At 33.9% G+C, this 25,564-nt stretch overlaps 1 protein-coding gene, 1 long non-coding RNA gene and 1 pseudogene across 3 annotated transcripts; 1 reads left to right on the plus strand and 2 right to left on the minus strand.

Moving 5' to 3' along the window:
* Positions 1-574: 574 nt before the first annotated feature.
* LOC145635067 (sister chromatid cohesion protein SCC4-like) lies at positions 575-18,597 on the plus strand (annotated as a pseudogene). The gene is made up of 13 exons (XR_014113768.1): positions 575-875; positions 957-1,108; positions 1,792-1,933; positions 3,799-3,915; positions 6,898-7,397; positions 8,067-8,105; positions 9,120-9,241; positions 14,745-14,891; positions 15,029-15,118; positions 15,240-15,364; positions 17,064-17,269; positions 17,863-17,987; positions 18,089-18,597. The product of XR_014113768.1 is annotated as a sister chromatid cohesion protein SCC4-like (transcript).
* Positions 18,598-19,378: 781 nt separating this feature from the next.
* Positions 19,379-20,550, minus strand: LOC145635068 (uncharacterized). The gene is made up of 2 exons (XM_081686361.1): positions 20,403-20,550; positions 19,379-20,266 (listed from the first exon to the last, which is right to left on the minus strand). The coding sequence occupies exon 2, from the start codon at positions 20,263-20,265 to the stop codon at positions 19,597-19,599; it is 669 nt and encodes a 222-aa protein (XP_081542487.1). The 5' UTR covers position 20,266; positions 20,403-20,550; the 3' UTR covers positions 19,379-19,596.
* Positions 20,551-21,071: 521 nt separating this feature from the next.
* Positions 21,072-21,623, minus strand: LOC145635069 (uncharacterized). The gene is made up of 2 exons (XR_014113769.1): positions 21,393-21,623; positions 21,072-21,311 (listed from the first exon to the last, which is right to left on the minus strand). It is a non-coding gene; the product is annotated as an uncharacterized LOC145635069 (long non-coding RNA).
* Positions 21,624-25,564: the final 3,941 nt, after the last annotated feature.

The raw sequence follows: 25,564 nt of genomic DNA on the forward strand, positions 1-25,564 counted from the left end.
ATGATTTTGATTAGAAACCCGTTTCAAATTGGGTAAACTCGTTTTCAAACCAACCAAGTTCAATCTAAACCGATTATAACCGAAACAATAATGGTTGGACCCGATTTCACCCGATCTATTTTGAACCGAAACCCATTTTCGAACCGACCCAGTTAAACCCAAACTGATTATGACCCGAACCAATTACGACCCGTCCTGATTAAGACCCGAACTGTTTTTAACCGAAACCCACATTAAATGGGCTAAACCCGTTTTCAAACCGACCCAGTTCAACCCAAATTGATTATGACCCGAACCGACTAGAACCCGACCCGATAAGGACCCGATCCGAATAGAAACTGCAATTAAAAAAACCAAACCGAACTGGCCCGATAATTTTCAAAACCGACCCAAATCGACCCGTTATAACCCGAAACTGATAAACCCAACCCAAACCCGAACTGTTTAACCGAATGACACCCCTAGTTATAAGTAATATTTTGACGTCAAAATAGTCAAATAACAATTCATACGTAGTATATTTGTACCCTTAAATAAGCCTAAACACTAACACACCCCTTGGCATCTAATTGAAACCCAATTGAATTTTCACTCACTACTTCAAGTCTACAACACAAACAAACAGTCAAAATTGAAGCACACCATTACAGAGAAGAACTTCCATGGATACACTAGCAGAAGGTTTATGGGGATTAGCAGATTATCATGAGCTAAAAGGTGAATTTGCTAAGGCAATCAAATGTTTAGAAGCAATTTGCCAAAGCCCAGTTTCATTCCTCCCAATAATCGAGGTCAAAACTCGTCTTCGAATCGCCACCCTTTTGTTGCGCCATTCTCACAATGTCAATTATGCCAAATCTCACCTTGAACGTTCTGTATGTTTGTTCATCTCTCTCTTCTTTCTATTTCCTGAAAAGGGGTTTTTCATTTCGTAATTTTATCTTCATTTTTTGCAGCAATTGTTGTTGAAGTCGATTCCTTCGTGTTTCGAATTGAAATGTAGGGCGTATAGTTTGTTGAGTCAATGTTATCATCTAGTTGGGGCGATACCATCTCAGAAGCAGATTTTGAACAAGGGTTTGGAGCTTACGAAGTCGCTCGGTGATGGGTATGCTCTTTTTTGGGATTTTATGATGATTTATGTTGTTGCTGTTTTTGGGGAGTTCATGGGTTAAATTGAATTCCCTTGTTGCTAATAGTCAGTAATTGTGTTGAATGATTAAGAGGTTTTTGTCGAATTCGTGATGGGTATGCTCATTTTATTGATTTTAAGAATGAAAATGTAGGTAGTTATGATGCTGAAATCACGGGTTAGATTGAATTCCCTTGTTGCTAATAATCAGTAATTGTGTTGAATGATTAAGAGGTTTTTGTCGAATTCGCAATGGGTATGCTCATTTTGTTGTTTTTAAGAATGAAAATTTAGGTGGTTATGATGCTGAAATCGTGGGTTAGATTGAATTCCCTTGTAATTGTGTTGAATGATTAAGAGATTTTTGTTGAATTTGTGATGGGTATGCTCGTTTAGTTATTTTCAAGAATGAAATTTTAGGTTGTTATGAGGCTTAAATCATGGGTTCAATTGATCTCCTTTTGTAAACATCACTACTTACTGTATACTTTTAAGATTTTTCTTGAAATTGCGATGCGTATACTCATTTGGTTGGTTACTTGAATTGCATTTGGTTTCAAAATCATGGGATAGATTGAATTATGTTGCTAAAGAGTAAAGAACTTTAATTCTTGGTGATTATGACAGGTTTTGGACTGATACATATTGTTTGGTTGAAGTTTTGCAGCAAAGTTATGGTATTGCAATTTCAGTTCACAGCTTTCTACTGCTTTGATTATAGAAGGCGACTATCAAAATTCCCTTGCTACTCTTGAACAAGGATACAGCTGTGCTGCTGAATTATGTTATTCTGAATTGCAGGTTAGTTTTCAACTGAGTGCTGGCTATGAGACTTGGTGTTGATTGTAACTTTGTAATTTGTTACATTAGGTGAAGTGTGAGATCACTGAGATGTGATGATATGAGTGGTGATATAAGTGGTGAGATCACTGAAATGTGATGATATAAGTGGTGGCAATACCAATATTGTGTTTCATATGATTTTTCCCCCTTTATAAATGTTTCTGGATCTGCAATAAGCCTTATGTTCCCTGATTTTGTTCAAATGTGTAATCTAAGATCCCTTTGCTGCTTATGTGTCTGGTGATAGCAGTACGCTTTATTTAGGGTGTTAATTATATGTATTTGGTGGCTAATGTGTACTAAAACCATGTTTTAGGGATGCCATCCTTTATGATTGGATACATATATCAATGCTTTTTATAACTGGAATCCTAGTCCTCTTTCAGCATCGTTACAAGTACATCTCTCATAATTTTCTGGAGTGTCTCTGACAGACCTAGAATAACAGCCCTTTGCTCATGGTATGGGGAGAATATCAATGGTATAATCGAGGTGTTTGCACATTGTCTGTAATAATAGAAGTCTTGATGGTATTGATAACATCAAGGGAAGTGATTGTGAGTATCTAAGCAGGAATGACTTTTAGTAAATGGCTCCATTGTTTAAGGTTTTGGTATGGGCTTGTGTCGAAAACTAAATAGACATCTTGACTAGGCTTTGAGATTGTTAAATAATATGGTGTTGTGACTAGTGAGCTTGAGAGGATGACGCTGACAATGGTGAGTAAAGATGCGGTGTAGGTAATTATGCCATGTCTGTTGGATTATCAAAACAAACAAGCCCTAATAAGGATTTAGAGGTGTGTGGATAAAGTGATGAACTATTGCTCATAACTTTCAGCTTACTCCATGTATCCGTTAAAGCATCTTTTGTCCTATCTATTTGTTTGGGTGATCATCATCTGTGGAATTTAGGTAATAGCTTTTAAATAGAAGGTCTTTATCCTTTTGTCTGTATCAACTCACAGCCTCAAGAATTATTAGACTTGTTGTAGTTCTTAACTTCTATAGCTTTCCAGGATTTTGAGTATTTAACCAAGTTAAACTCTGTTTGCCTTTGTTGTTTGTACCTTAATGTAGGAATTAGGATTCAAGTATTCTCAAGTCCAGTTTCTGGATCCCTATCTATCTTTATCTTATCATTATGTTTGGTTGATGTGTAAGTAATCTTCTTAATAGGCGTCCTATATGATGTGGCTTGAAGTTAACTGTTTTTTAACTTTTGGTTTATGCCTTCAGATTTTCTATGATTCTTAAATAAATATTTTATGAAATGCAACTACCTCATCTTTCATATTTCAGTTCTTGAATCTTTCTTTTGAACCATTGCCCCTCTACAGCTTACCATCTACTTGAAACTTATCATTGAATATGTGAATCTTCTATTTTTTTTTATTTTTATTTTTCTTTATTTTATTTTTAATCAATGATCACTTTATGCTTTTTTTTTTTAAACACTCCTTGAGAAGTTCTTAAATCTTATTCTTGGCTCTCTTGTAAAGCTCCCTTAATTTTTCTTGGATGCTCTTCCTTTTCTCACTTTACTCACCTTTTTCAAATGATTATCCTGTTATGCCCTTTTCTTTATATCATGCAGTTCCTTATGATGATTCATGTTAGCCGACCTTAAATCATTTTGGGACTAATGCTTTTTGTTGTTGTTGTTATCCCTTTATGCTTATTCACAGCTAACAAAATATGTTGACATTCTTGTTTTCCTTGACCTATATGGTAGATCCTATGATGATAGATTATGTGTACCATATTCTTCATCCAATAACTTGTTTAGTATTTTCCTTCTTAATTTTTTTTTGTGGTGGTCAGATGTTTTTCGCGACATCGAAACTTCATGTCCACTTGATGCAATGGGATGATGTGGACATGGTGGAACGGGCTCTAGCAAAATGCGATGAGGTGTGGAACTCCTTTGAGTCGAATAAGGTATTTTAACATTTCGTTGTCACAAAAGTGCAGGGCTGCTGGATGAATCTTTTCTATTGCTTATTTAGTGTGATTACCTAGAATTCCTGCTACCTTTTTTTTGTCATAAAGTTACACTGTTCTATATTCATGCACCAAGCCAATCAAGCTGACCGTTGTGTTAAAGCATTGATTTGTTTCTCTTTAGCTAGAAAGGGGCTTAAAGGCTTTGTATGAGTAATATTTCTGTGCCTTGATGTTTAGATAGGTATTTGTGTTTGTTGTCGCCTTCTAGCTTGTTATGGTAGTGTATTCTCTGTGCTGTTTTACTAAATAGTTCATGCTCAGAATCACCTTTACAGCTCTATGTGGCTTGCTTAAAAAAAATACTGTGACCTTTCTTCTCTTTTGATTAATGGATGAAAAGAAGAATAATTAGCTTCTTATTAGTGGAGCTCCTTCCTCTTAATTAACACAACACATTCAGAAAATGTACAGGAGGTGGCCTTGAGTAATTATCAAGTGTATAGAATTTGGCTGGGATAATTTCTTTTCTTTCTAAGTTTCTAACAGATTGAAAGTGTTCAAGTTATTGGCTCATTTGATCTGGCAGCATTTATGAGTCCCTGATTCAACTGTCCCTCAGAGAAACGATCAAGAAATGCCATTAGTACCAGGGTTACCTTCATCCTTTCTTTCTCTCAGTCTCACCCAACAAGATAAACCACCTTATCAAAAGTAAGCATTTGGTTATCTCCTTCATTATTGTTTCATTCCATTTCCACCTCTCCCTTACAGATATCATAAGATTCCCTTTTTGTGGTAACTAGTTAGCTACTCCTTACAATGCAGTGCAAAGCAAGTAATTCTGAGTCTTCTCAGTTCTCACTATTCATAAGTACTGCTATCAGGCAACGTAATTCTTGGTCTTGGATCTGTGATTTTTCAATCACTCAATTGTCATCAATCTCGGTGTTACCATAAAGCTTCATTCTAAAATGTAAACAAAATCTTACTCCTTGTGTTCGATTTCAAGATTTTAAAATGCAACTCACAAATTGGTGAATTGTTTGATTTGGATTTAAACTGCCCTTGAGAAGAAGGATTTGACTGTGTTTTTAGTGAGACTCAAACCAAGAGTAGCTTTTAAAAAAAAAAAAGTTGCCTCAGTATTAATTCAAACATGTGATTACCTGAGAATCAAATCTTTGATGTATCATCGTATCTCAACCGCATTGTAAAGTTTAATGATCTTACTGCAATCACTATAGGCCGTGATTGTCACTGACCATTGACATTGGCTAGTGGTGTGTGGATGCTGTCACAACTGTGACCACATCAAAATTTAAAACCATGGTCACACTCACTACTCATGCTTTCATGTATGGCTCGCCAATTTTGTCTTCTACTTAACCAATTTGGTCCATCACAATTTAATTTCCACTTACCTTTAATGGGAAATCCACTTACCTTTTTTCTCTCTCACAATACCTACACCTTCAATCGTGAATTTGCCCATCCCCTGTTAGTTTTATAATATGTACACTGAAGCTGAATTGAAAGTTTAATTTGAGATGGGGAAAGTACATGATAGTGGATACTCTATCAGGTTCCAGGAGCCTTTTGATCTGTAATGCTAGAGGGAGTTTGTAGTTTGCTTCTCACACCGGAATTATCGCTGCTTTAAAGAAGAGGCTGTTCAAACTTCTCATATTTCCCCTGGGTGACTATATGTCCCATGTTACAAACTTCGTACTAGTAAGAAATATGTATCTTGTAGGGAAATATGCATTTCAATTACATGGGGTATAACATATCCCACATACTCGTTCTTGGGATTTGGTGATTAGTAATAGATGGTAAATGTTTATTCACTTGGAAAGGTCAAATACTTCGTTGTGCACAAACACTTACTCTATTTGTTATTTGATGCTTCAAATTTTAGATCTTAGGCTCTTTTTGATTTGGATTTTACATCTAAATTTGACTATCAAACTCTCTTAGGCAGTGTTTGGATACAAGAGTTTCTTCGGAATTATAACAATCAACTGTTAAATCTGAATTATGGAAATTCAAATCCAAATATGCTATTTGGGAAATACTCTCTCTCTCTTGACTTGAGAGAAGAGGTTGGGGTGTGGGATGTGGGTTGGGATTCTGTAATTACTAGTTATATTTCAATTTTTTTTTTTTTTTTATCCAAGTGCCTTAAGAACATCAAAGAATTTGGGCAAAACATTAGATTTGAAATTCTTTGGGCATCCAAGAACTAAATGAACCTAATTCCAGAATTTTGGGTGACATTCCTGCATCAACCCTCCTGACTCCACTATAGATGGAGTGCTTAGAGATTTTGCTACATGTAAGGATATGATTGAAAATTTGAGTATCTGGTTGCTTCTACGGATTCTGGAATATTTTATGGGACACACCAGAGAAGTGGGAGAATGAGGTAATGAGGGACCTAAAGTTGGTGTGAGCATTGGCAGCATTTACTGATTTGCTGTGATTTCTTTCTCTTGTGGTTGTGCTTAGTTTGAGTCTAGTTAAACTTTTTCTTTGGTTTCTCAACTTGGTCATCTTTCTTGAATTTTATATTCATATGGAAATAGCTCTGGCAAGGAAGGGGGGGGGGGGGGGGAGAGTGGAATAGGATTGCAATGAATGATATATCGGATGTCTTTTTCTAGAATCAAAACTCGATTTGTTTCTAGAGCTTTAGGACCTATTGGCCACACCTTATTGTTCCATCTCTCCTTGTTAATTGCTAATCCTTGAGAAGTACGAGTACAAATAAGGATGATTGTTTTTACTGCTGCACTTCTGGCCTCTTTTAATTTGATATATTTAGCTGAATAAGTCGTTCGGTTTATTTTGCAATTTGTGTTTTCCTTTGTCATCAATTTCTTATTAGAACTTTGTTCATTGATAATTAAAATTTTCTTAATGTGAAGCTGATGACCTGCTTTGTGTGCCCATCTTGATTTTGCCACTTCTTTGCAGACACAGCAATGTCTTGGTTTGCTTTTTTATAATGAGCTACTGCACATTTTCTATCGGTTTCGTATATGCGACTACAAGAATGTTGCTCAACACATTGACAAGCTTGATGCTGCTATGAAGGCTGACTTGCAGCAAACAGAGCATGTTCGTAAACTAACCAGTGAACTCAACGCTTTGAACCACTCTCTCTCCGAGCCTGCTATGAAGCAGAGGGATTGCTCACTACTGATTGAGAAACGTGCTCATCTTCAGCAGCAGCTCAGGACTATAACCACATCATTCAATTCCACAAGGTTATACTGATTCTGCTGGTGTTGATTATGAGAGGAGGCTATCTGCTGACAAGCTCGAGCTGGCACCATATCCTATTGATGGGGAGTGGTTGCCCAAGAATGCAGTTTATGCTTTGGTGGACCTTATGGTTGTAATTTTTGGGCGCCCAAAAGGACAATTTAAGGAGTGTGCAAAGCGGATTCAATCTGGAATTCAAATTATCCAAGGTTGGTTGTTTTTAATTTTTTTTTTTTATTTAATTGCGTCTTCAGGTTTCTTATTGTCAAAAATTTAGTTCTTAGTTTCATTGGTCATCTTGTCACTATGCTGCCTGTCTATATTAATTATTGTACTCTCTCCACTCCTTTTTGCCTATCCCATTTGTCTTTTTGCACAATCTCCCGTGCACATCTTTAAACATCAATATCTTTAACCAAGCGTTGTAAAAAATTATACAAATTTGATATTTGATTCTACAATACTCTACTACATATGGAGAATAATCAAACAAGATCCCACTTGAGACATGAATATGTTTTTACATCAAAGGTTCTTATTTACTCCTCAATGAAAATTCCAAATGGGGCAAACAATAAGGAACGGAGGGAGTACCTATTAAAACATCCCACTCCTTTAGTGGTAAGTGGAAAAAAAAATTCATATCTTTAATAATTTTTTCCTAAGATGTCTTGTGAAGCTTTCCCTAAGTATTTTTGCATGTTAGACATGAGACACTTAATATTTTACAGGAGTGGTTCACTATATTACCCTCTTAGCTAGGATTGTGACATGTAAGTAGTAGCAAAAGCATCATGTTTGATTCGATTGACTTTGTACAATTTGTAGTATTAATAGACTATTCTCTGACTGGATGCTTCACATGTATTTTCCTGCAGTTGAACTATTAAGGCTGGGAATCACAGATGGTGTAAGAGGTAAGTTGGATTAATCTCTGAAATAAAATCTGAATTATTGGCCAAAAAAACCAATAACTGAATTGTGTTAATAGTAACCTAAAGCATTTAAACAAATAAAAACCTGTGTATGACTTGGGTGTAGTGATTTCAGTTGAAATTTTAACTGTCATCTTACCTTGAAAACATTAGAGGGGAAATGAAAGGAACATATAAAGATTAGACAGTGCATTAAGCCTAGGCACTGAGGCACAAAGAAATAGTGGTCTTGTTAGATGCACCTAAGCGCACTAAGGCTCACAACCTTTTTTAATACCAAAGTTTAGAAATTTTATTAAGAACCACTTCAATGGAATCTCTATTCTAATGATTTATTATTTTTTTTCCCTTCATAATCTTTTTTTTATTTTTTTTTTATTTTTTTTTTATTTTTTTATTATTTTTTTAATAATTTTTAAAATATTGGATTCAATCTATGTTCATATAATGTTTTGTTAATTTATAATTATTAAATTTTTAAGTCGTTAATTTTAGTTTTAGTGCCTTTTTTTTTTTTTTTTTTTTAATTTTTTATTTTTAATTTTTTTTTTATTATTATTAATTTTTTTAATCTTTGATTCAGGACAAACCCTTCTTTAGATACCGCTTCCTTCATTTCTTATTAGTTGACACATTTTGACTTTGGGCATTATTCACGTTAGTTACTCTAATATCATTTATGATTTATACAGAAGAAAAAAATATTTATGTGGGTTCCTACTAGATACATCTCCATGTATATTTTACAAATGTCAATTTTATTTTTTAAAATAAGATTTTCCTATTAATAATTGAAGATATTGATATTTGAAACAATGCATTTCCCAATGTGCCTAAAGAAATGTGTCAACTAGAAGGAAATGGAGGAAGTATAGTTTTATGACCTATCTCTTTGCAAGCCATGGTGGAGCTGTCTCTATTACCTTTAGTCTGGTTAAATAAAATGATTTATCAGAAGTATTACCAAAATGAATGTAGCTTTATCCTTTTTTACAGAAGTAGATCTTCAACACTCCGCTATTTGGATGGCTGGTGTCTATCTGATGCTGTTGATGCAATTTCTTGAAAATAAGGTGGCAGTGGATCTCACACGAGCTGATTTTGTTGAAGCTCAAGAGGTGGGTTGTTAGCTTCCTATATGCACAAAGGAGATTTCCCCTGTTATGCTTATCTTATTGCTCCAGATTTCTTTTACCTTTGCCCATTTTTCTGTTTTGTTCTATAAATTGGACTTTGCTGATGGTAAAGCACACAATTAAACCTGATTGGGTAGGAAATACTCTTTTGGATGTTCAGCTCTTTTGAATGTAAATTTTTTGAATTAAAATGTGTAGGTAGGCTTGTCAGTTCCCATTCTAAAAAAATCTCTGCTGATAATTGGATTTAATATTGTAGTTTTTCTTCTACAGTACCTCAACTCGATATGAGGCAATCAGTAATTCATTTGTTGATTTTGAATCTTTCCATTCCAATGTTAGGTAGCTGAGTTTTATCACAGATAACAGTGTTCCATTTAGCCAGAATTCTAGGAGACTATTTGATTAGTACTGATTTAAAATCATATCTTTCAATTACCAGAAGGTTTTTCCATTTAGCCAAAAAAATCTACTTTCGCAGTTAAATATGTCTAACTTATCATTTCTTTTTCTCTTTTTTGAGTTTTTTCTGAACTGTTTTTCAGTCAATTATCCCACTTATCTTGCTATAGTATCTACAATTTCTTTATTTCTTTCCCCCAAGGACTTATAACTTTAATTCCATAAATGAAAAAGTGCATCCATAATTTTTGGGAACTCTCTACTAAAGTGGCTAGTTTAACAAAATTATATCCCATAATGGCTACTTATAAATTCTAATATTGAAACTAACCAAAGCCTTAAGTTGGAGGCATATACCACAGTTATTCTTTTTTTTTTTTTTTACTTTTCTTATGAACCAATCTAGGTTTGTTTTTCTCTTCGTAGGTTCATTTTTATTTTTTTTAAAGACAACCCACAACATTTCTTACCTATGTCTTTAAAGTATGTACTACTCCCTCCAAACCTATTTAAGTGCATCACTAGGTTGTGCATATGACTACTATGTTCTTTATATATGCTAAGTTACAACAAGACACATCCTTAAGAAATTCTATTTTCTATATATTTTGGTCAAAGTCCAAGACCTCGATAAGTTAATCAAACTTTCAATTACCAAAAGTACAAAGCTCTGAATGATATTACCAAAGCATTAAAACAGTGCAATAATTTCAACATCAATCAAGATTTAATAATAATAATTAAAAAAAAAAAACCACGCCGTAGTTTCTACTTTTGCACTATAGCCAGTCTGCCATTTTTCAAATTGTGGTTCCAAAGTAAGATCCTACGTCTATTTTGAGCAAAATTTTAAGGAACATTTTTAAATACTGGAAAAAAATATATTAGATACATTCATAAAATCCCATTCTGTTAATGTCATATTAATTTGCAATTGCGAGACCAATATTAAATGAAATTGGGTTTGATTTGAAAACTAGCTGTCATTAGTGAACAATATAAAACAATTTGAAATTTAGAATTATTAGATGAAATAATACAGAATTAGATAGAGTGTAAAGAGAGTGATGAGAACGGCTATGAAGAGTCTGTAATTTGGTTGTAATACTAAGCATAAAAAATTAACTAAAAATAAAATATTGGCTGGTTCTCAAGGAAAACAAAAAAGGAATTTTTTTTTTTGTTGTGGTTTGATGTAAATATGCCTCAATTCAATATTTTAGCTAATGTTGGTATTAAAATATGTAAATAGCCTTATTAGCAAACACTATTGCTGAACTAGCTAATTTAGTAAAAGATCCTAATTTTTAAAATTAATTACATTAATTATTACCTCCGTTTTGCTAAGTGTTACTTGCATTTGACGGGGTCTCCAATGTAATATTTTGATCATTAATTTCGTTGATTGTGCATTAGTAAAAATTATACAAAGGTGATATTTTGAAAATTCATAACAATACGAATCTAATAAAGATCAAACTTGATAATGTTTTTTTTTTTTTTTTTTTTTTTTTTTTTTTTTTTTTTTTGGTGTGTGTTTTGTATTTTTTTTTATTAAGATTTTTTGTTTTTAAAATTTTTTTTTTTTATAATATATACACAATTAGATGCGGTCAAATTTTAATACTTTGACCTTGTGAATAGTAGGTGGGTAGAACTTAGGAAAACGGAGGTATTAAAAGATAAACTATATGATATTTTAGTTTGTGTGATATTTCTCACTTAATAATAAACTTAAAGGAAACTTCGTGAAGACCCACCTTTAAATCTTAAAATTGCGAGATAATACTTTTATAATATTTTTGTTTATTTATTTTCTATTTTGTGAGAAAGTACCTTATAAAACCATATCTTTTAAGAGTTCAAATGATTGGCCCTCATTTTTCGTCCTTTGTGCGTGTTGCGCACACTTTTTTTAATTTTCTTATCAAACCTTCTCTTTGCTTTGCAGGATCTTCTTTGTTTAAAACTCTAAGCTACTTAAATTTACTAAGCAAAATAAATCATACCCATGATAGGATAAACAAGCACAAATGGTTCTATATAATGAATTTTCTTCCTCCTGTGAGGTAATATTCACTATAGTGAGCAAATCACACTTGCTCTAATTTTCGTCAATTAAAAAGATACTCCATTATCCAACAACTCGGACTTGAGGCTACTTAATTCAGTATCCATCAGTTTTTGGTAAAAATTTCAGTATCCATTTTGCTGCAATTATTTAGCAAGAATAATATCAATTTTGGATTTTGGTGCTCATTTTTACCTTTTGTTGAGCAAATATAGTTGAAGTTATGGGTTTGATTTTGACTATACATCTTATACTTTATACCAAGTCTTCATATATGTAAACAACTCTTAATTGCGAGATCTAATATTTACTTTTTAATAAATGGATTTTATATGATGGTTTACTTTGAACATCATTTAATTGCGAGATGTAATGTTTACATTTCATATGTAAGCATTTCTTAATTGCAAGATCTTAAAGCATAGTGTGAGTTTAGTTGTATATTAAATTTTGAGGAGTAAAGCTAATTTTTGGTATTGATGAACTCAAGAAGAATCTGTTCAATATTGGAGACCAATGAGTCCCATCTCCAAGTGGTCTTATGACATATTTCCAGACTTTTTGGGATGTATAAATAGATATGTTATGTTGTGTACTAAGGATTTTGTGGAGAAAAATGGGACTAGTTCTTAAGGTAGGGTGTTTGTTCTGGTTATATTTTCTATGAGGTGATACAGAGGAATGATTATGTTTTATATATGGAGAGGGGTAGAGTAGGGATTGTTTTTCCTGTTTGTGCTATATGGAGGTAGGGTAGAGTAGGAATCATTTGAGGAGATGGTCAATGGTTTCTTATGGTTTGAGTCATGAAGATTCTACTTTCTCTTTCTATTTATTATCAAGTTGGTTGATGTTTTGTCATTTGCGCAGGATTTTATTAAGGGGATAAACATGGAGTTCATAAGTAGGCTGTAGGGGGAGGGGAGAGGTGGTATCTCTTACTTGAGTTGATGGTTGATTTGGAGAAGTTTGTGAATACTTTTATTAATCTTTACATCTTGGGGGGATGATCTTGAGACTTGAGATTCAAGATCAGTTTACATATGTTTACCATGATTAGGATATTTCAGCCCCATTGATTTGAATGGGTTGATTTTCTGAGGTTGTGGCATCCAAATTCCTTACTCACTTAAGACTTCTGTGAAGGTGCATTTTAGAAACAGTTTATTGCTCAAATAGATGACTTAATTGCAATGTCCATATACTTGTCCTTTATTTTACCATATTAGGCAAGTACATCTGGTATAATTGCTCTCAAGAGCAAGTAAATGCAAACTGTTTCTAGATGCTAAGCAGTTAATCCTCTCAAAAACCTTTAATTTCTAAAAAAGAAATGAGAAGGAGATGCTATCTGGATGTTGAGTCATTTAAAAGTGTTATACAAAGAGTTATGAAAAGAAACACCAAAAACATCAACCAGCGATAGTTCTGAAACAACTCGATTCCTAAACACTCGCCTTGTTAGATTTTCAGGTTAACTTTTAGAGCCTTTCTTGTAGAACAAATATTCTATGAAGTGGACTGTCCATCTTTGAATTACTAGTGATACTAACATATGGCACAACTCAGTTGAGAGTAGTATGATTTATGTATGTGCTTAGCTGCTTACTGTGGGAAGGCAGCCGAGGGGAGGCAGATGAGAGGGTGTGCTGGAAAGCTTTTCAAAGGATGTCATATACAATAGTTAAGATCATTCAGCTAGGAAGTTTTTGTTTTCTGCTAACTGTGAGATGGGGATCAACTTGTTTCTTTGTTGTGAGCATGTACATGGCAGGGATTTCCTGATGTTAATAACTGGGTTGCTTCACTCTCTGTTTTTGTAATTTGATGTCCACCTGTATGAGTGTTGTGAAAAGGGCTGCAAAACTTTGTGGCGAACTGCTTTTTGCTTTTTAGTTGCTTTTATTTGTTTACTACCTCCATTCCTATTTTATTCTTGAAATTTTTAATCACAGCAATTTATGCAATTGGAGAGATGGTGTTGATGTGGTGACTGGATAGTAATCGGATAAGTAAGTGAGTGTAAGTGTAAATATTTTGGGTAAGAGAGGTAAGGTATTATATGGTGTGTGCCAAAAATGGAATGAAGTGAAAGTGTAAAGAACTTTAAGGAACGGACTTGTGGCGAAAGTATTAAGAACACATAGGAACGGAATTAGTACTGTATTTTTTTTCATGATTTGTCTTCTGATTGAATGTCTTTTAAATTATGGGATCAAGTGGTGTATTTGGCTTCTTCCTAGACTTACACTGGTAGAATTTGAGCTTGTTGTGTCTCATTCACCCTTTAACTTGGATTAGAGGGCTTTTTATTTATTTATTTATTTTTTATTTATTTATTTTTCATTTATATTTTATTTCTTTAATATTTATTTTTCCCTGTATTTCTTGATGATGCTGATCATCTGGTCCCCCTCTTCTAATACCTCTTCTGTTTTATTGATCTAATTTTTATTATAAAGTGTAGCTGTGTGTATCATTTTTTCAGCTTTGAACAAAAGCTAGCATATTGTTAGGCTGAATTATGTTTATGTTCAGCTTTCTTGACCCTGTTTTTTTTTTTTCTTCAAATCCTGAGCATGCACTATTGCAATTTATCAATATATGTAACTTTTGTGAGTGTCACACCTACAAATAGGGATAGGTTGGCTTGGGTACAAGTGCAGCCTCATTTCAGCTTGCTGAGATGCATGCTTTCTTTGAAATTGTAATATAAACTTCCACCGCTCTTAACAGCTATCTAGTTAGAAATTTAGACCAGGTTTTGCTTTTCAAGTGATTTTCATGTCAATTGTAAATTTGCATTACCTGCAACTTATTTTAGTTACATTGAAATTGCATTGGCCGACTGCTTTGTATGGAGAGGTTAGGCATGTATTGTAGTTTGTTATATGAACATGGTTGTCCTTGATGAGGATGACAAGTCTAATCTGAGTCCAGATATTGCCTATTATTATATGTTTAAATGTCTGAACGCTTATTCTGCTTCTTTTTATTCGTATGCCTTTACAGGCTTTGGTGCAGATGAGAAATTGGTACATTCGTTTTCCAACAATCTTACAGGCTTGTGAGAGCATTATTGAGATGCTAAGAGGACAATATGCACACTCAGTTGGCTGCTTCAATGAGGCGGCTTTCCATTTTGTTGAAGCAGCAAAGGTATATACTTTTGTATAATAATTTTGGTTTTTGGTAGATATTTAGTCATGATATACATAAGCTTAGTCTTTTTTGTTATTGGAACAACAAAAGAGAGATTGCTTTTTATGTGCTCCTGACTCTGAAATCATTTGCAGATGACAGAGAGCAAGTCAATTCAAGCTATGTGTCAAGTGTATGCAGCTGTCTCTTACATATGTAATGGTGATGCAGAATCTTCTTCACAGGTAATTAATTTTGTCATGGCATAGATAGAGTTTATTTTATTTTTTAATAGAAAGAGACATAGGTGATTTGTATACATTGTGCATAAAATACTCCACCTTTATTAATTTTGTTTCCTGGCAGGCTCTTGATTTAATAGGGCCTGTCTATAGGGTGATGGATTCTTTCATTGGAGCACGAGAGAAAACAAGTGTTCTGTTTGGTTATGGTCTTCTGTTGATGAAGCAGCACAATCTTCAGGAGGCACGGTATGCATTTAGAATCTTGATCTATCTTTTGCTTGAATTGGATTGCTACAGCCACATCAAATATTGTGGGTTACGTTTTAAATTTCATTTGAATAGCTATATTTTTATGAGAATGAGCACTTTTCAATTTTATATAGCTCAGCTCTTACACTTTTTGGCACATGAGCACATCACATCCACGGCTTTACAGAATATTTTGACTAGCCTTTAGAAATCATGGACAGGTAGCTGCAGCGAGATTTCGACTGGTTAGTGATGAGGCATTGCTATCTAGACAGGAATTTTTTATGAGATTTTTTGTTTTATTTGACTGCTTATTATGGTGTTATAATGGCCTACAATAACCATGATGATTGGACCTTGGGTACTAAGTGTTTTGTGAGGAATATGCATATGGAATTGGGAAGTAATTATCTAACCTTAGGATAACCATAATTTATGAGAGGGCTGGTTTTTTTTTTTTTTTTTTTTTGGCGGGGGGGGGGGGGGGGGGGGGGGGTGGGGGGGGGGGGGTGGGGGGGGGGGGAGCGGGAGGTTTGAGAAGATTGCATTGGTCCTATTCAAATAGGCTGTCTTTTCTCTCTTACCTCATTGTAAACCAATTCTTAAACAGGTTCAAAATACAGTAATCGGTGATTTGAATGGTGAATCTTATTTGGAGGTAGGGGATTATTGTTTCAAATATGATCAATGGTTTACAGTGGAGAATCCATGACAATGTAATGTGGACTTTAAGTGGCTTGGCTAGAGATAGGAGACACTAGGCTGGGCAGAAATTGAGAATTATACAATCAAGATAAGTGGATAATTATGTAAAATACTCCATCCGTCCCTTTTTTACATTCCTGTTTGTAAAATTACACGGGAATTAAGGAACTAAGAATAACACAAATAACAATAAAACAAAACACAATGGGAAGTACAAAACATTTAATGATGACTTTGAGTAAAACAAAGATAGATTAATATTTAATGATGCCATGTCATCAATCCTTTGCAAAAAAAAAAGGACCAATAACATGCTCCTAGTGGAACATTAAAAACCAATCATATTCAACTAAATTTAGGCACAAGGATTCTGAATTTTTTTAAGGGGAAAATAAGAGTGAGAATAGGAAAGTAAGAGTGATCATTAATTACAAAACAGAAAACAAGAGATAATTTGGGATATTTGATAAAAAAATACTTACTAAAAAAGGAAAGGAGGAATGTAGTTTTGGAATACCAAAATTTGAAAGCCGGAATGTAAAAAAGGGACGGAGGGAGTAGTAATTAGTGATCAGAGTAGAGTTGAAGATTTTACATGAGTGGAATGGTAAGATTCAGACCTTTCTGGGCTGTTAACATATGTTACAAATGTGGACGGTGGACTACATTCAAACTTCTATTGATGAGATGCAGGTGAAGACTGACGAGCTTGAACATTTGATCAGGCTAAAATTAGCGAAAAGTTACTATTTTACATTGCCGTTCTTGTGGCTGTCATGCAATGACGTTTAGCTTTTCTATTTCGTTTTGTGAACCTTATTTATGAGAATACCTCTTTGTACGTTATCTTATGTGGGATTTTGGTAAGGTAGAGAGAAATATGGGACTCAGAGAATAAAAAAGACAAGAATTCAATTCTGCTTTATAATTTATATGGTTTTGGCAATTGTTTGAGGTTTGTTAATTTCACTAATTTGCTTCTATGCTGCAGGATACGTTTGGCTACTGGATTGCAAATAACTCACAGTAATCTGGGAAATCTTCAGTTGGTTTCGCAGTATCTAACAATTCTTGGAAGTTTGGCCCTTGCTCTTCATGACACTGCACAAGCTAGAGAAATTTTGAGGTCTGCTTTGACATTGGCGAAGAAACTTAATGATATCCCAACTCAGATCTGGGTACTATCGGTTCTCTCAGGTTTGTCTAGAGCTTTAGTCTCACTTTAATAAGAACAAAATATCTCTCTAAGTTCAGCACACTTATACTGTTATAGACGTGTAATAAAGTTGGACACCTGAAATTTAACTTTCACAAATGATAGAATGCATCTGAGACCAAGCTTGCTCTAATTATGAACCAAGTAGAATACAAGAAATGGCGCTAAGGCCAAAAAAGACAAGCTATTAACTAATAATATGTACACTTGGTCAAGCCACATTCTGCCAATCTGCTGAAGCTTAAGATCACAGTGATAGCTGGAACTTTAGCATTGTCACACTGCTCTGTACCACCCAAAGCAAGTAAACATAAGCTGCACACAGAAAAATAGGACTGTTTTGAGCTTGCATTAGGGGTTCTGATGTGTTTTTAAATTAAACAAATTCATTGATGTTGAATGGTAGGTGATGTATAACATTTTATGGACCACCACACCATACATATCAGTAGGTGATTGAAACACCTGTTGTGTATTAATTGTCAACCTCTAATTGAAACACCATACATATCACTAGCCAAATGAGGTACTTATTTTTTAATTTTTTTTTTCAAACAAATTTGTGCAACTGCAGCACTGTATCAGGAGCTGGGAGAGAGGGGAAATGAATTGGAGAATTCAGAGTACCATAGAAAGAAGATAGATGATCTGCATAGAAGACTTGCAGATGCTTATGCATCAATTCACCATATTGAGCTGGTAAGCTTTCATTATGTTGCTTAGGAAAGATTTAATTTTTTTGGCCTTCGCTAACTAAAGCAAAAGCTGAAGGTTCATCCGCTCTTGTTTTACTATTGCAGATTAGCAAAGATAAAATTGAAGTTCACCAGCTGCTCAATTCTGATACTAAACGTGCTATGGCAAGTTCGTCGATGAAGGTTGATCTTGACATCCCGGAATCTATTGGTCTGGCCTCATCAATGCCCGTAACTTCATCCTCGCGGCTTGTTGACTTAGATTCTGGAAGACGCGGGAAGAGGAAAATTTAGCTTAGTGTATATATTTGTAACTGTCAGAACTTATTTATCTGTATATATTTATATGGCATGTATCTTGCTGCCAAGATTAGGAATATTTACCAGTCATATGCAATGAAATTTGCTTTTCTTTCTCATTCTCTAATTGTATTGTGTTTCGAATTGCGATCTGCATGTAGCAATTGCGTAAGCTAGGAAGCTCAGATCGCTTGGTGCTTAAGGAAGTTTGCCCTTCTAGTTTTCTGCCCAATCTTGAGCTATACTCCCGTAAGCTTCTGAACAGTATAGTTTTATTTTTAACTTAGGAATTGATTTAGTTAGGTAATGATTCTCATCTCGTTGTTCAAGTTTATTAATCAAACTCACATTCACAAACCAAGACCGGTATTGTAAATTATAGAGGCGTGTTAATCTTTTTGCGTTCACATCTTCATACCAATCTGAAATTAATAAAAATTGCAGATTCGTAAACATGTTAGAATTTCAATAGGGTTCATCAGTTTCAAGTTCCAAAAATCAAATTTTTTCATGTCAATTGACAATTTGACTTCATCAATCACCTTGACAAGGCAAATTTGGACAATCAGAACAAAGCAGCAGTTGAAAAATCACAACATAAAGTATGTTATGTACCATTTGTTCAGAATTGGATGAATAGTACAGCAATATAAGTGTTTGAATTAGTGACTTTGGAATTATTCATGAAAGTTGATATATTTTGTTGAACTCTAATTTCGGTTGAATTGATTGGCAGTTTCGAGAACAAAGATCAGGGTGCTGATACATTCATTGTTAGTTGCTGGTGCGGGAGGTATCGTAGAGAACGACTGAGCGAGGACCAAGGCGCTTGATTTACAACCCATCAATGTAATGGTAACATTTTACTACCATGAATCTTATCTACTGTTTTGTTTATATGGTTTGGTTCATGTTATATGCTTTTATTCTAGAGAAGTTTTATCAAAACCTTTTTAAGGTTCTTCAACTTCCATATATAATCTCTCATAATTAGCATATCATCAATTAAATTCTCAAGTTGATTCTTCACATAAAACAAAGCAACACTTTAAAATTCATAACATAAAATTCAGCAAACAAAATCAATTTCTGCCAAAAGAAGCAACTCATTGAAGCCAAGACATACAAATCAGTAATCCTTTCCTAAACGCCTTACCCTCAATCAAAAATCGATTTTCAATTTCTTACAATTGTATATCAAAGCCACTTCGAAAAATTTCCAAACAAACTAGTTGAAAATTTGAGAAATGTCACTGCCATGCCACCTGAAAAACATAATAACATTCATCAAAACACATATATCATTCATCATTTTAGTCTTTTATAGATATTTCATTGTTTGCACAATATCTTGAAATAGAACCCTTTTGGTTTCGAAACTCATTGAGATCCACCAAAGCTTGATTATGAGCACTTGTATGTCCACCAACATGTCTATCAAATGCATCAACCCTGTTCCAATATCTGAACCCCTTGTTAACAAAAGCATCCCCTCCTACCGCGCTATGTTTCTTGAACAAATAGCAAACAAAACAAAACGCTGCATCCTTTTCAACACTATACTCGAGCCAAGGTTTATACTTATCAAACCATTTAGAGCTAAATCGACGCATTTTGTTCCCAAAAGGTCTTTGAGGAAAGTCATGCATTTCAGGCTGATAAGGCTTTCTTCGAATATATTCCCTCCGAACTATATCTCTATCATCGGGATGAAAATCAATTATCTTTCTCCTTTTTCCGGGGTCTTGTTGTAGATTTATAACATCGGATTCACTTAATCTTCCCTTCTCAATCCGAGAATTCGAATGAGCTCCAACTTCATTAATTTTACCATCTTGAATGTTACTAATAGAATCTTCAGATTTTTGAGGTAAAGTATAGATTGACAAATCAGTACATGAAGGAGGAATTGGACTAGAAGCATCTATATGTATTCTCTTTGAGAAGAAACTTGAAATATCTCTTTCTTTTGTTCTCTTCATTCTGAAATTTTATTTGATACGTTAATCAATCAATTCAAATTCATTTAGACATTTACAATAACCCAAATCTTTATTTAAGAACTTAAACTAAAACATAATTAATATTTTTTTTTTAAAAAAAAAAATCGAAAATGTACCTTTGTTGATGAATGATGTTTGCTGCAATCGTGCTACGTCTAGTTTGTTGTCGCCGAAGCCGAGTTGTCGTGCCGGCCACCAATTGAGAGAAGAGGTAAGAAGGACTGTGGATGGCGGTAGAAGGGAAGGTGGGAGGGAAAAGGAGAGTTTTTATATTTCTTGTTTAGGGCGCGCGGGTAAAACGCGGGAGATGTTCAATTTTTTTTTTTACTTTCAATTTTCGAATTTTATGATTTTTATTTACAGAGGGTAAAAATTAAATGCAAAATTAAAGAAGACAATGTACTATTACTAAAAAAAACATTTTAATTTGCCTCAAAAAAAAAAAAAAAAAAAAAAAATTACAGTCGACTCAGATTGGTTGGACAGGCAGCAGAACCTTCACTGATGTCACTTCACTACGTAAGTTAAATTTCGCAGGAATTGTTTTTATATTTTACTGTATTATTTGATTTTTATTTTTGTGATAATGACTTGTTTAAGGTAACAACATATACTATAAAATATTTGTATTAAATATTTTAAAATTAAGGCTCTTACATTTCTGGAGTAAAAATCAACAAAAATTCATTTGAAGCAAACGCGTGTATATTGAAATGGTTTGTTGAAGGGAATATGTAGGCTAATGACATTATCCATGACTAATTTTTGGTGCCAAATTTATGTGGTGCGCTTTAAGGATTAATTGATTAAACAAATTGTATGACTATAGCAAAAAATTAAAAATTTGTTTGAACACAAAATGTAAATGAGCTTTTGGAGATATCTTACAGACAGTTATACATTGAACATTTGCACGAGCTAAAAGAGTACTTAAATTGTGTCTGGCCAAACCATCTTCAATGCTTATGATAAAGTTCAGAGTTCATAAATGTGTCTGGTCGAACCATTTGCTATGCTTCGATGTGCTGCAATTCAATCATTTTTAGGTATGTAATGAAAGAGAGGTATTACTGTATTACGGAAAAATAATGTAAGTAGCAACTTACCTTGCTTAATTTGTGCAAGCACACTAATTTCTGTAATTGTCTTACTGAAGTGTCATGCACAATATAGTCCTTGGAAATTTTCCTGCAAAAGCTAACCAATAAAAACAAAAGAAAAGAAAAATGAATTTTAATGGAGGAAGAAGTATGTGATCCGATTTCATATGCCTAAATAGATTGTTAAGCGATAGAACAATTGAATGGCAGGGCAAGTCTCCCTTGGCAGAAAGACGCGTTTTGTTCTGCTTTTTTTTTTTCTGCCAAAGGAGTAATGCCCTGTTATTCCTCTCTATTGTTATTCCTGAATGCCTTATTATTTACTTCTTCACAAAAAACTGCTATTTATACAGCAGTTCTTAATTATATGCTAATAATTCTTTTGGAATATTTCAAGCATTATCCTGTTTTTGAGATGTCGTGGGCCGCTTCTATTGGTTTATGCTTTATGTTCTTGCTATTTGGCAAGTCATTGGAATCAAATCTGCTAAAAAACCTTCCTCTATGATATCCAAATAATTCATTGCCTTTTCAGGTTAGGAAAAAAAAGAATAATATTAGAATGGTTTTCTTGAAAATCTATTCAGGACAATGTATCATAACTTGGATTAAATGTCTCAAATACATGGCGAAAATAAAATGTTTACAATAATTTTCTTACTACCTCTTTAGAAAATTCATTGTAGTTTATTGTACTTTCATCGCCTCATCAGTTTTGCATCACTTCATATATCTACATTTTTTTTCTTTAATATTTTTTTTTGGTGAGGATGTTTTTAAAGAGAGGATCCATTAACTCCAGAAGCGCGCTCTGAACATGTTTAATCGTGACTGGTTTAATTCCCAATGAATGTAAAATTACGCTCAACAGGCTCACAATCTTGTGCATTCTGAAGTAACAATTGCAGGTTTAAACATTAGATGTTGGCCCTATTTGAAGCAGCTAGCAAAGATTTTACATTACCTTAGCTTATATTTTTCATTCCATATGTTTAAGATGATTAGATTTCTTGACATTTTCATCACTTCAGTTTTCTTCGTTCTTACACCAATGCCTCAAATAAGGTTCCCAAGTCCCAACTATGATGTATTAGGGCGATTAAAGATAAATATACATAAATACATACCAACATAAAACTATTGAATAGAGAATAGTTGGTAAGTAATACATTTATAGTCTGTTCTAATTAAAAGCTGCAAAGTTGTGCAAATTTTAGTGTTAGCAGAATATAATTTGCACCATATGTATCATGAAGGCTCAGTCTTGAAAGTTTTTCAAATGTTAGCGCAACCAGATATTCATCTCTTGCTCCAAGGGAATTGCTTAACTCGAAAGCTGCAGTTGCAAATCTGTAATGCCTTATAAGAACTTTTGTCAGGATTACTTGCTTCATGATACGAATACTGCAAATTATATTAGAGATGCCTGTCAAAAGGAACAAGAAATATAAACATAAGACGAGTAATAAAAAAATGATAAATTACTTCCTTTTCATATAGGTAGAGGGGTCGAAATAACAATGCTGATGAATAGCAGGGCAATTCTCCTTTGGCACAACAGATTTTATGCAGTTGCATTGTCTGTATGCCCAAGGAGAATCGCTCTGTTATTCACTGGCCTGGCCTATAGTATCAAAATTTTTCATCTCGGATCCTATGTTTCTTGTCAAGGTAACCTTGAAAATCATTATATATGCTAAAATCAAATTGACTCTAGATTGGATATGCCGTCAAGGGGTGGCATATGCTTAGCAAATAGCAGTATTTTTATCTTTGGAATCATGGTCCCGAAACTATCTTAGTATAGTATTGTTTTCGTTTCATTTTAGTTACAACATTTGCTCTTTAGGAATCAAACTTTAGAAACTTTGACCTTAGGATGTTGTTGAATTGTTTCAATGCAATCTGATGAAGTACACGTTGTAACTTGTAACTGAAGAGAACCGGTTTGGAGGAAGTATAATTTCATTGTTTCAACCTGTGTTCCACAGCAATATATTGGTCTTTAGGTGTACACTGAGGCAAGAGTGAAAACTTGCTTCATTTAACGAAAGTGTATCTTAATCCTACTGGTTTTCTTAACAGGTAAGCTTGATTTTGTAAATCAGAATCTCAGAAACAAGAAAAAATTTCACTGAAATGATAACTTATATTCAATATGGCATGCTACTTTTTCATAATTATATTTTATAATAACTTCAGAATTAAAAAAATTCATGTTGTCTTATAGGTCAGCCTTTCTAAATTAGGAACTAATAAGAGGAGAGAAATGGAATGCTGAAGTTTTAATTCTAGATAGTAAACTATAGCTGGACAAATTTTGGGCATCATAGAACATGCCATTGGATCTTCTTATTCTAATACTAAAAGTTACTATAAAATGGATTTGTAGGGCTGGAGGCAGATGCCTTTACAGTAGTCCTTTGCCGAAATTACTACTTCTGGCCTTTGAAGGGCAAGAGCTGCATATGCAAGGGTCGTCAAATTATAAGCTAAAGGTTAGAATCCTTTTCAAAGATTGTGGCACTTTAAGGGATTTTGTTTGAAATTTGATTATCTAATGTAACTTCCATCCATCATGGAAAGATGGGTTTATAAAGCTTGCACAGGACTAACAGTATTTAGAAACTTTTTTTCTTCCTTATCCTATAAATAATCTTCATTATTATTCTTATTCTTTGTCTAACAAAGTACTAAGATCAAGATGTGAATAGCAGTGAGTTCTTTTTCCTGAGTGTGGTTGGATTATTGGCCGTAGCAGCTATGTAAATGTAGTGTAGGGGATTCAACTCGATACCTCTTACAAGTCCTCAACCTTAAGCAATAAGCCGAGTCTCATAATATATGTTAAGGGAATGTGAAACTGTATGATATTCCTAAAAAGAAAAATAAAAAATTGTAAGGTGTATGTTATACATATATGACCTTAATGTTTGCTTAGAATTGGTAAACATAGACATTATGTAGTTAAACGAAAAGGAAATCATCTCTCTGGAAACAGAATCCTGCCTCTGCATAAACTTAAATTACTTGCAATGAGTAGATATAATTCCATTTCATTGGGGATCCAAACTCGAGTTGTCACAAAAATAGAAAATTTGTTTACTGAATCAGAGCTTCAATTGGATATGCCAAAGCAAGGTACAGCATATGCTTGGGACAGTCTAGGTCCTTTTGTTATCTATGGACTTTTGTTTCTGATTCTTCCACTACAGGTTTATGCTGGAAGCCTGAAAAGGCCAGAATCTTGTGTTACAAAATCCCCTTTTAGGATTTAGATATGATTTTTGTAACAGACTGACATTTTTAATCTGTCTTTTCATTTGTTGCTTTTCTTCTTTTCTGATTTACGACTATGTACATCAAAGCGTGTGCTTAAGAAGGCAGGTCATTGAACACACACAGAACAAGGAAAATTTCATAAATTCATAATAGATGTCTATAAATTAGTAATTGGCAAAAACTGTGATTTTGTAATTAACTAAAGCATCCGTAGAGCTGATTCATTTTCCTGCGGCCAGAATGTTAAGGCTTAGATTGTATGCCTTGGCCTGATTCTGTAATAAGGTCATCACGTAATAGAGCTGTGCGAGCTGCACACTTGTCTCATTGTGATGAAAGACTCAAAGTGAACTTTGGATTGATAATATTTGTACATTGTAGATACAGGATGTACCTGAAATGCTATTCCACGACAACAAATGCTCAAAAGGGTCACAACTGCACCTCTATTTTATAGTGTAATTTCATGCTTCAAAAGTGAGCTATTTGAGTAGCTCACTAACAAAGGACTTTTTCCTGGTAATTTGGCCACGCGAAACATAGATCACAAGCTTTACAATGGCCCCTCCACATTGCATGATGCAACGCAACTCAGGCTTTTCTGCTTATGATGAAGTTCCTGCCTTCAAAAATCTTTTGATTGTCGGGTGTATAATTTTAAGATAGTAATACACAGTAAATGGCTCCTGAGGTATATGGTCATGACTTGAAGAGTTAAAAGTTTGTGAGATTTTTTCATGCAAGTACCATATGGATTTTCATGCCCTTTATAGTAATGCATAAATTTTCACCCCCAAAATGGGCTATCTTCCTAAATTTTCATTACCATTCCATCAAAAGACATAGTTGAAAGTGCCTCGGTCATTTTGGACATCCCCATGGAACTTTTCATGTAA

Source organism: Chenopodium album, chromosome 6 (genome assembly GCF_948465745.1).
Source record: "Chenopodium album chromosome 6, dcCheAlbu1.1, whole genome shotgun sequence".
In the NCBI taxonomy this organism is placed as follows: domain Eukaryota; kingdom Viridiplantae; phylum Streptophyta; class Magnoliopsida; order Caryophyllales; family Amaranthaceae; genus Chenopodium; species Chenopodium album.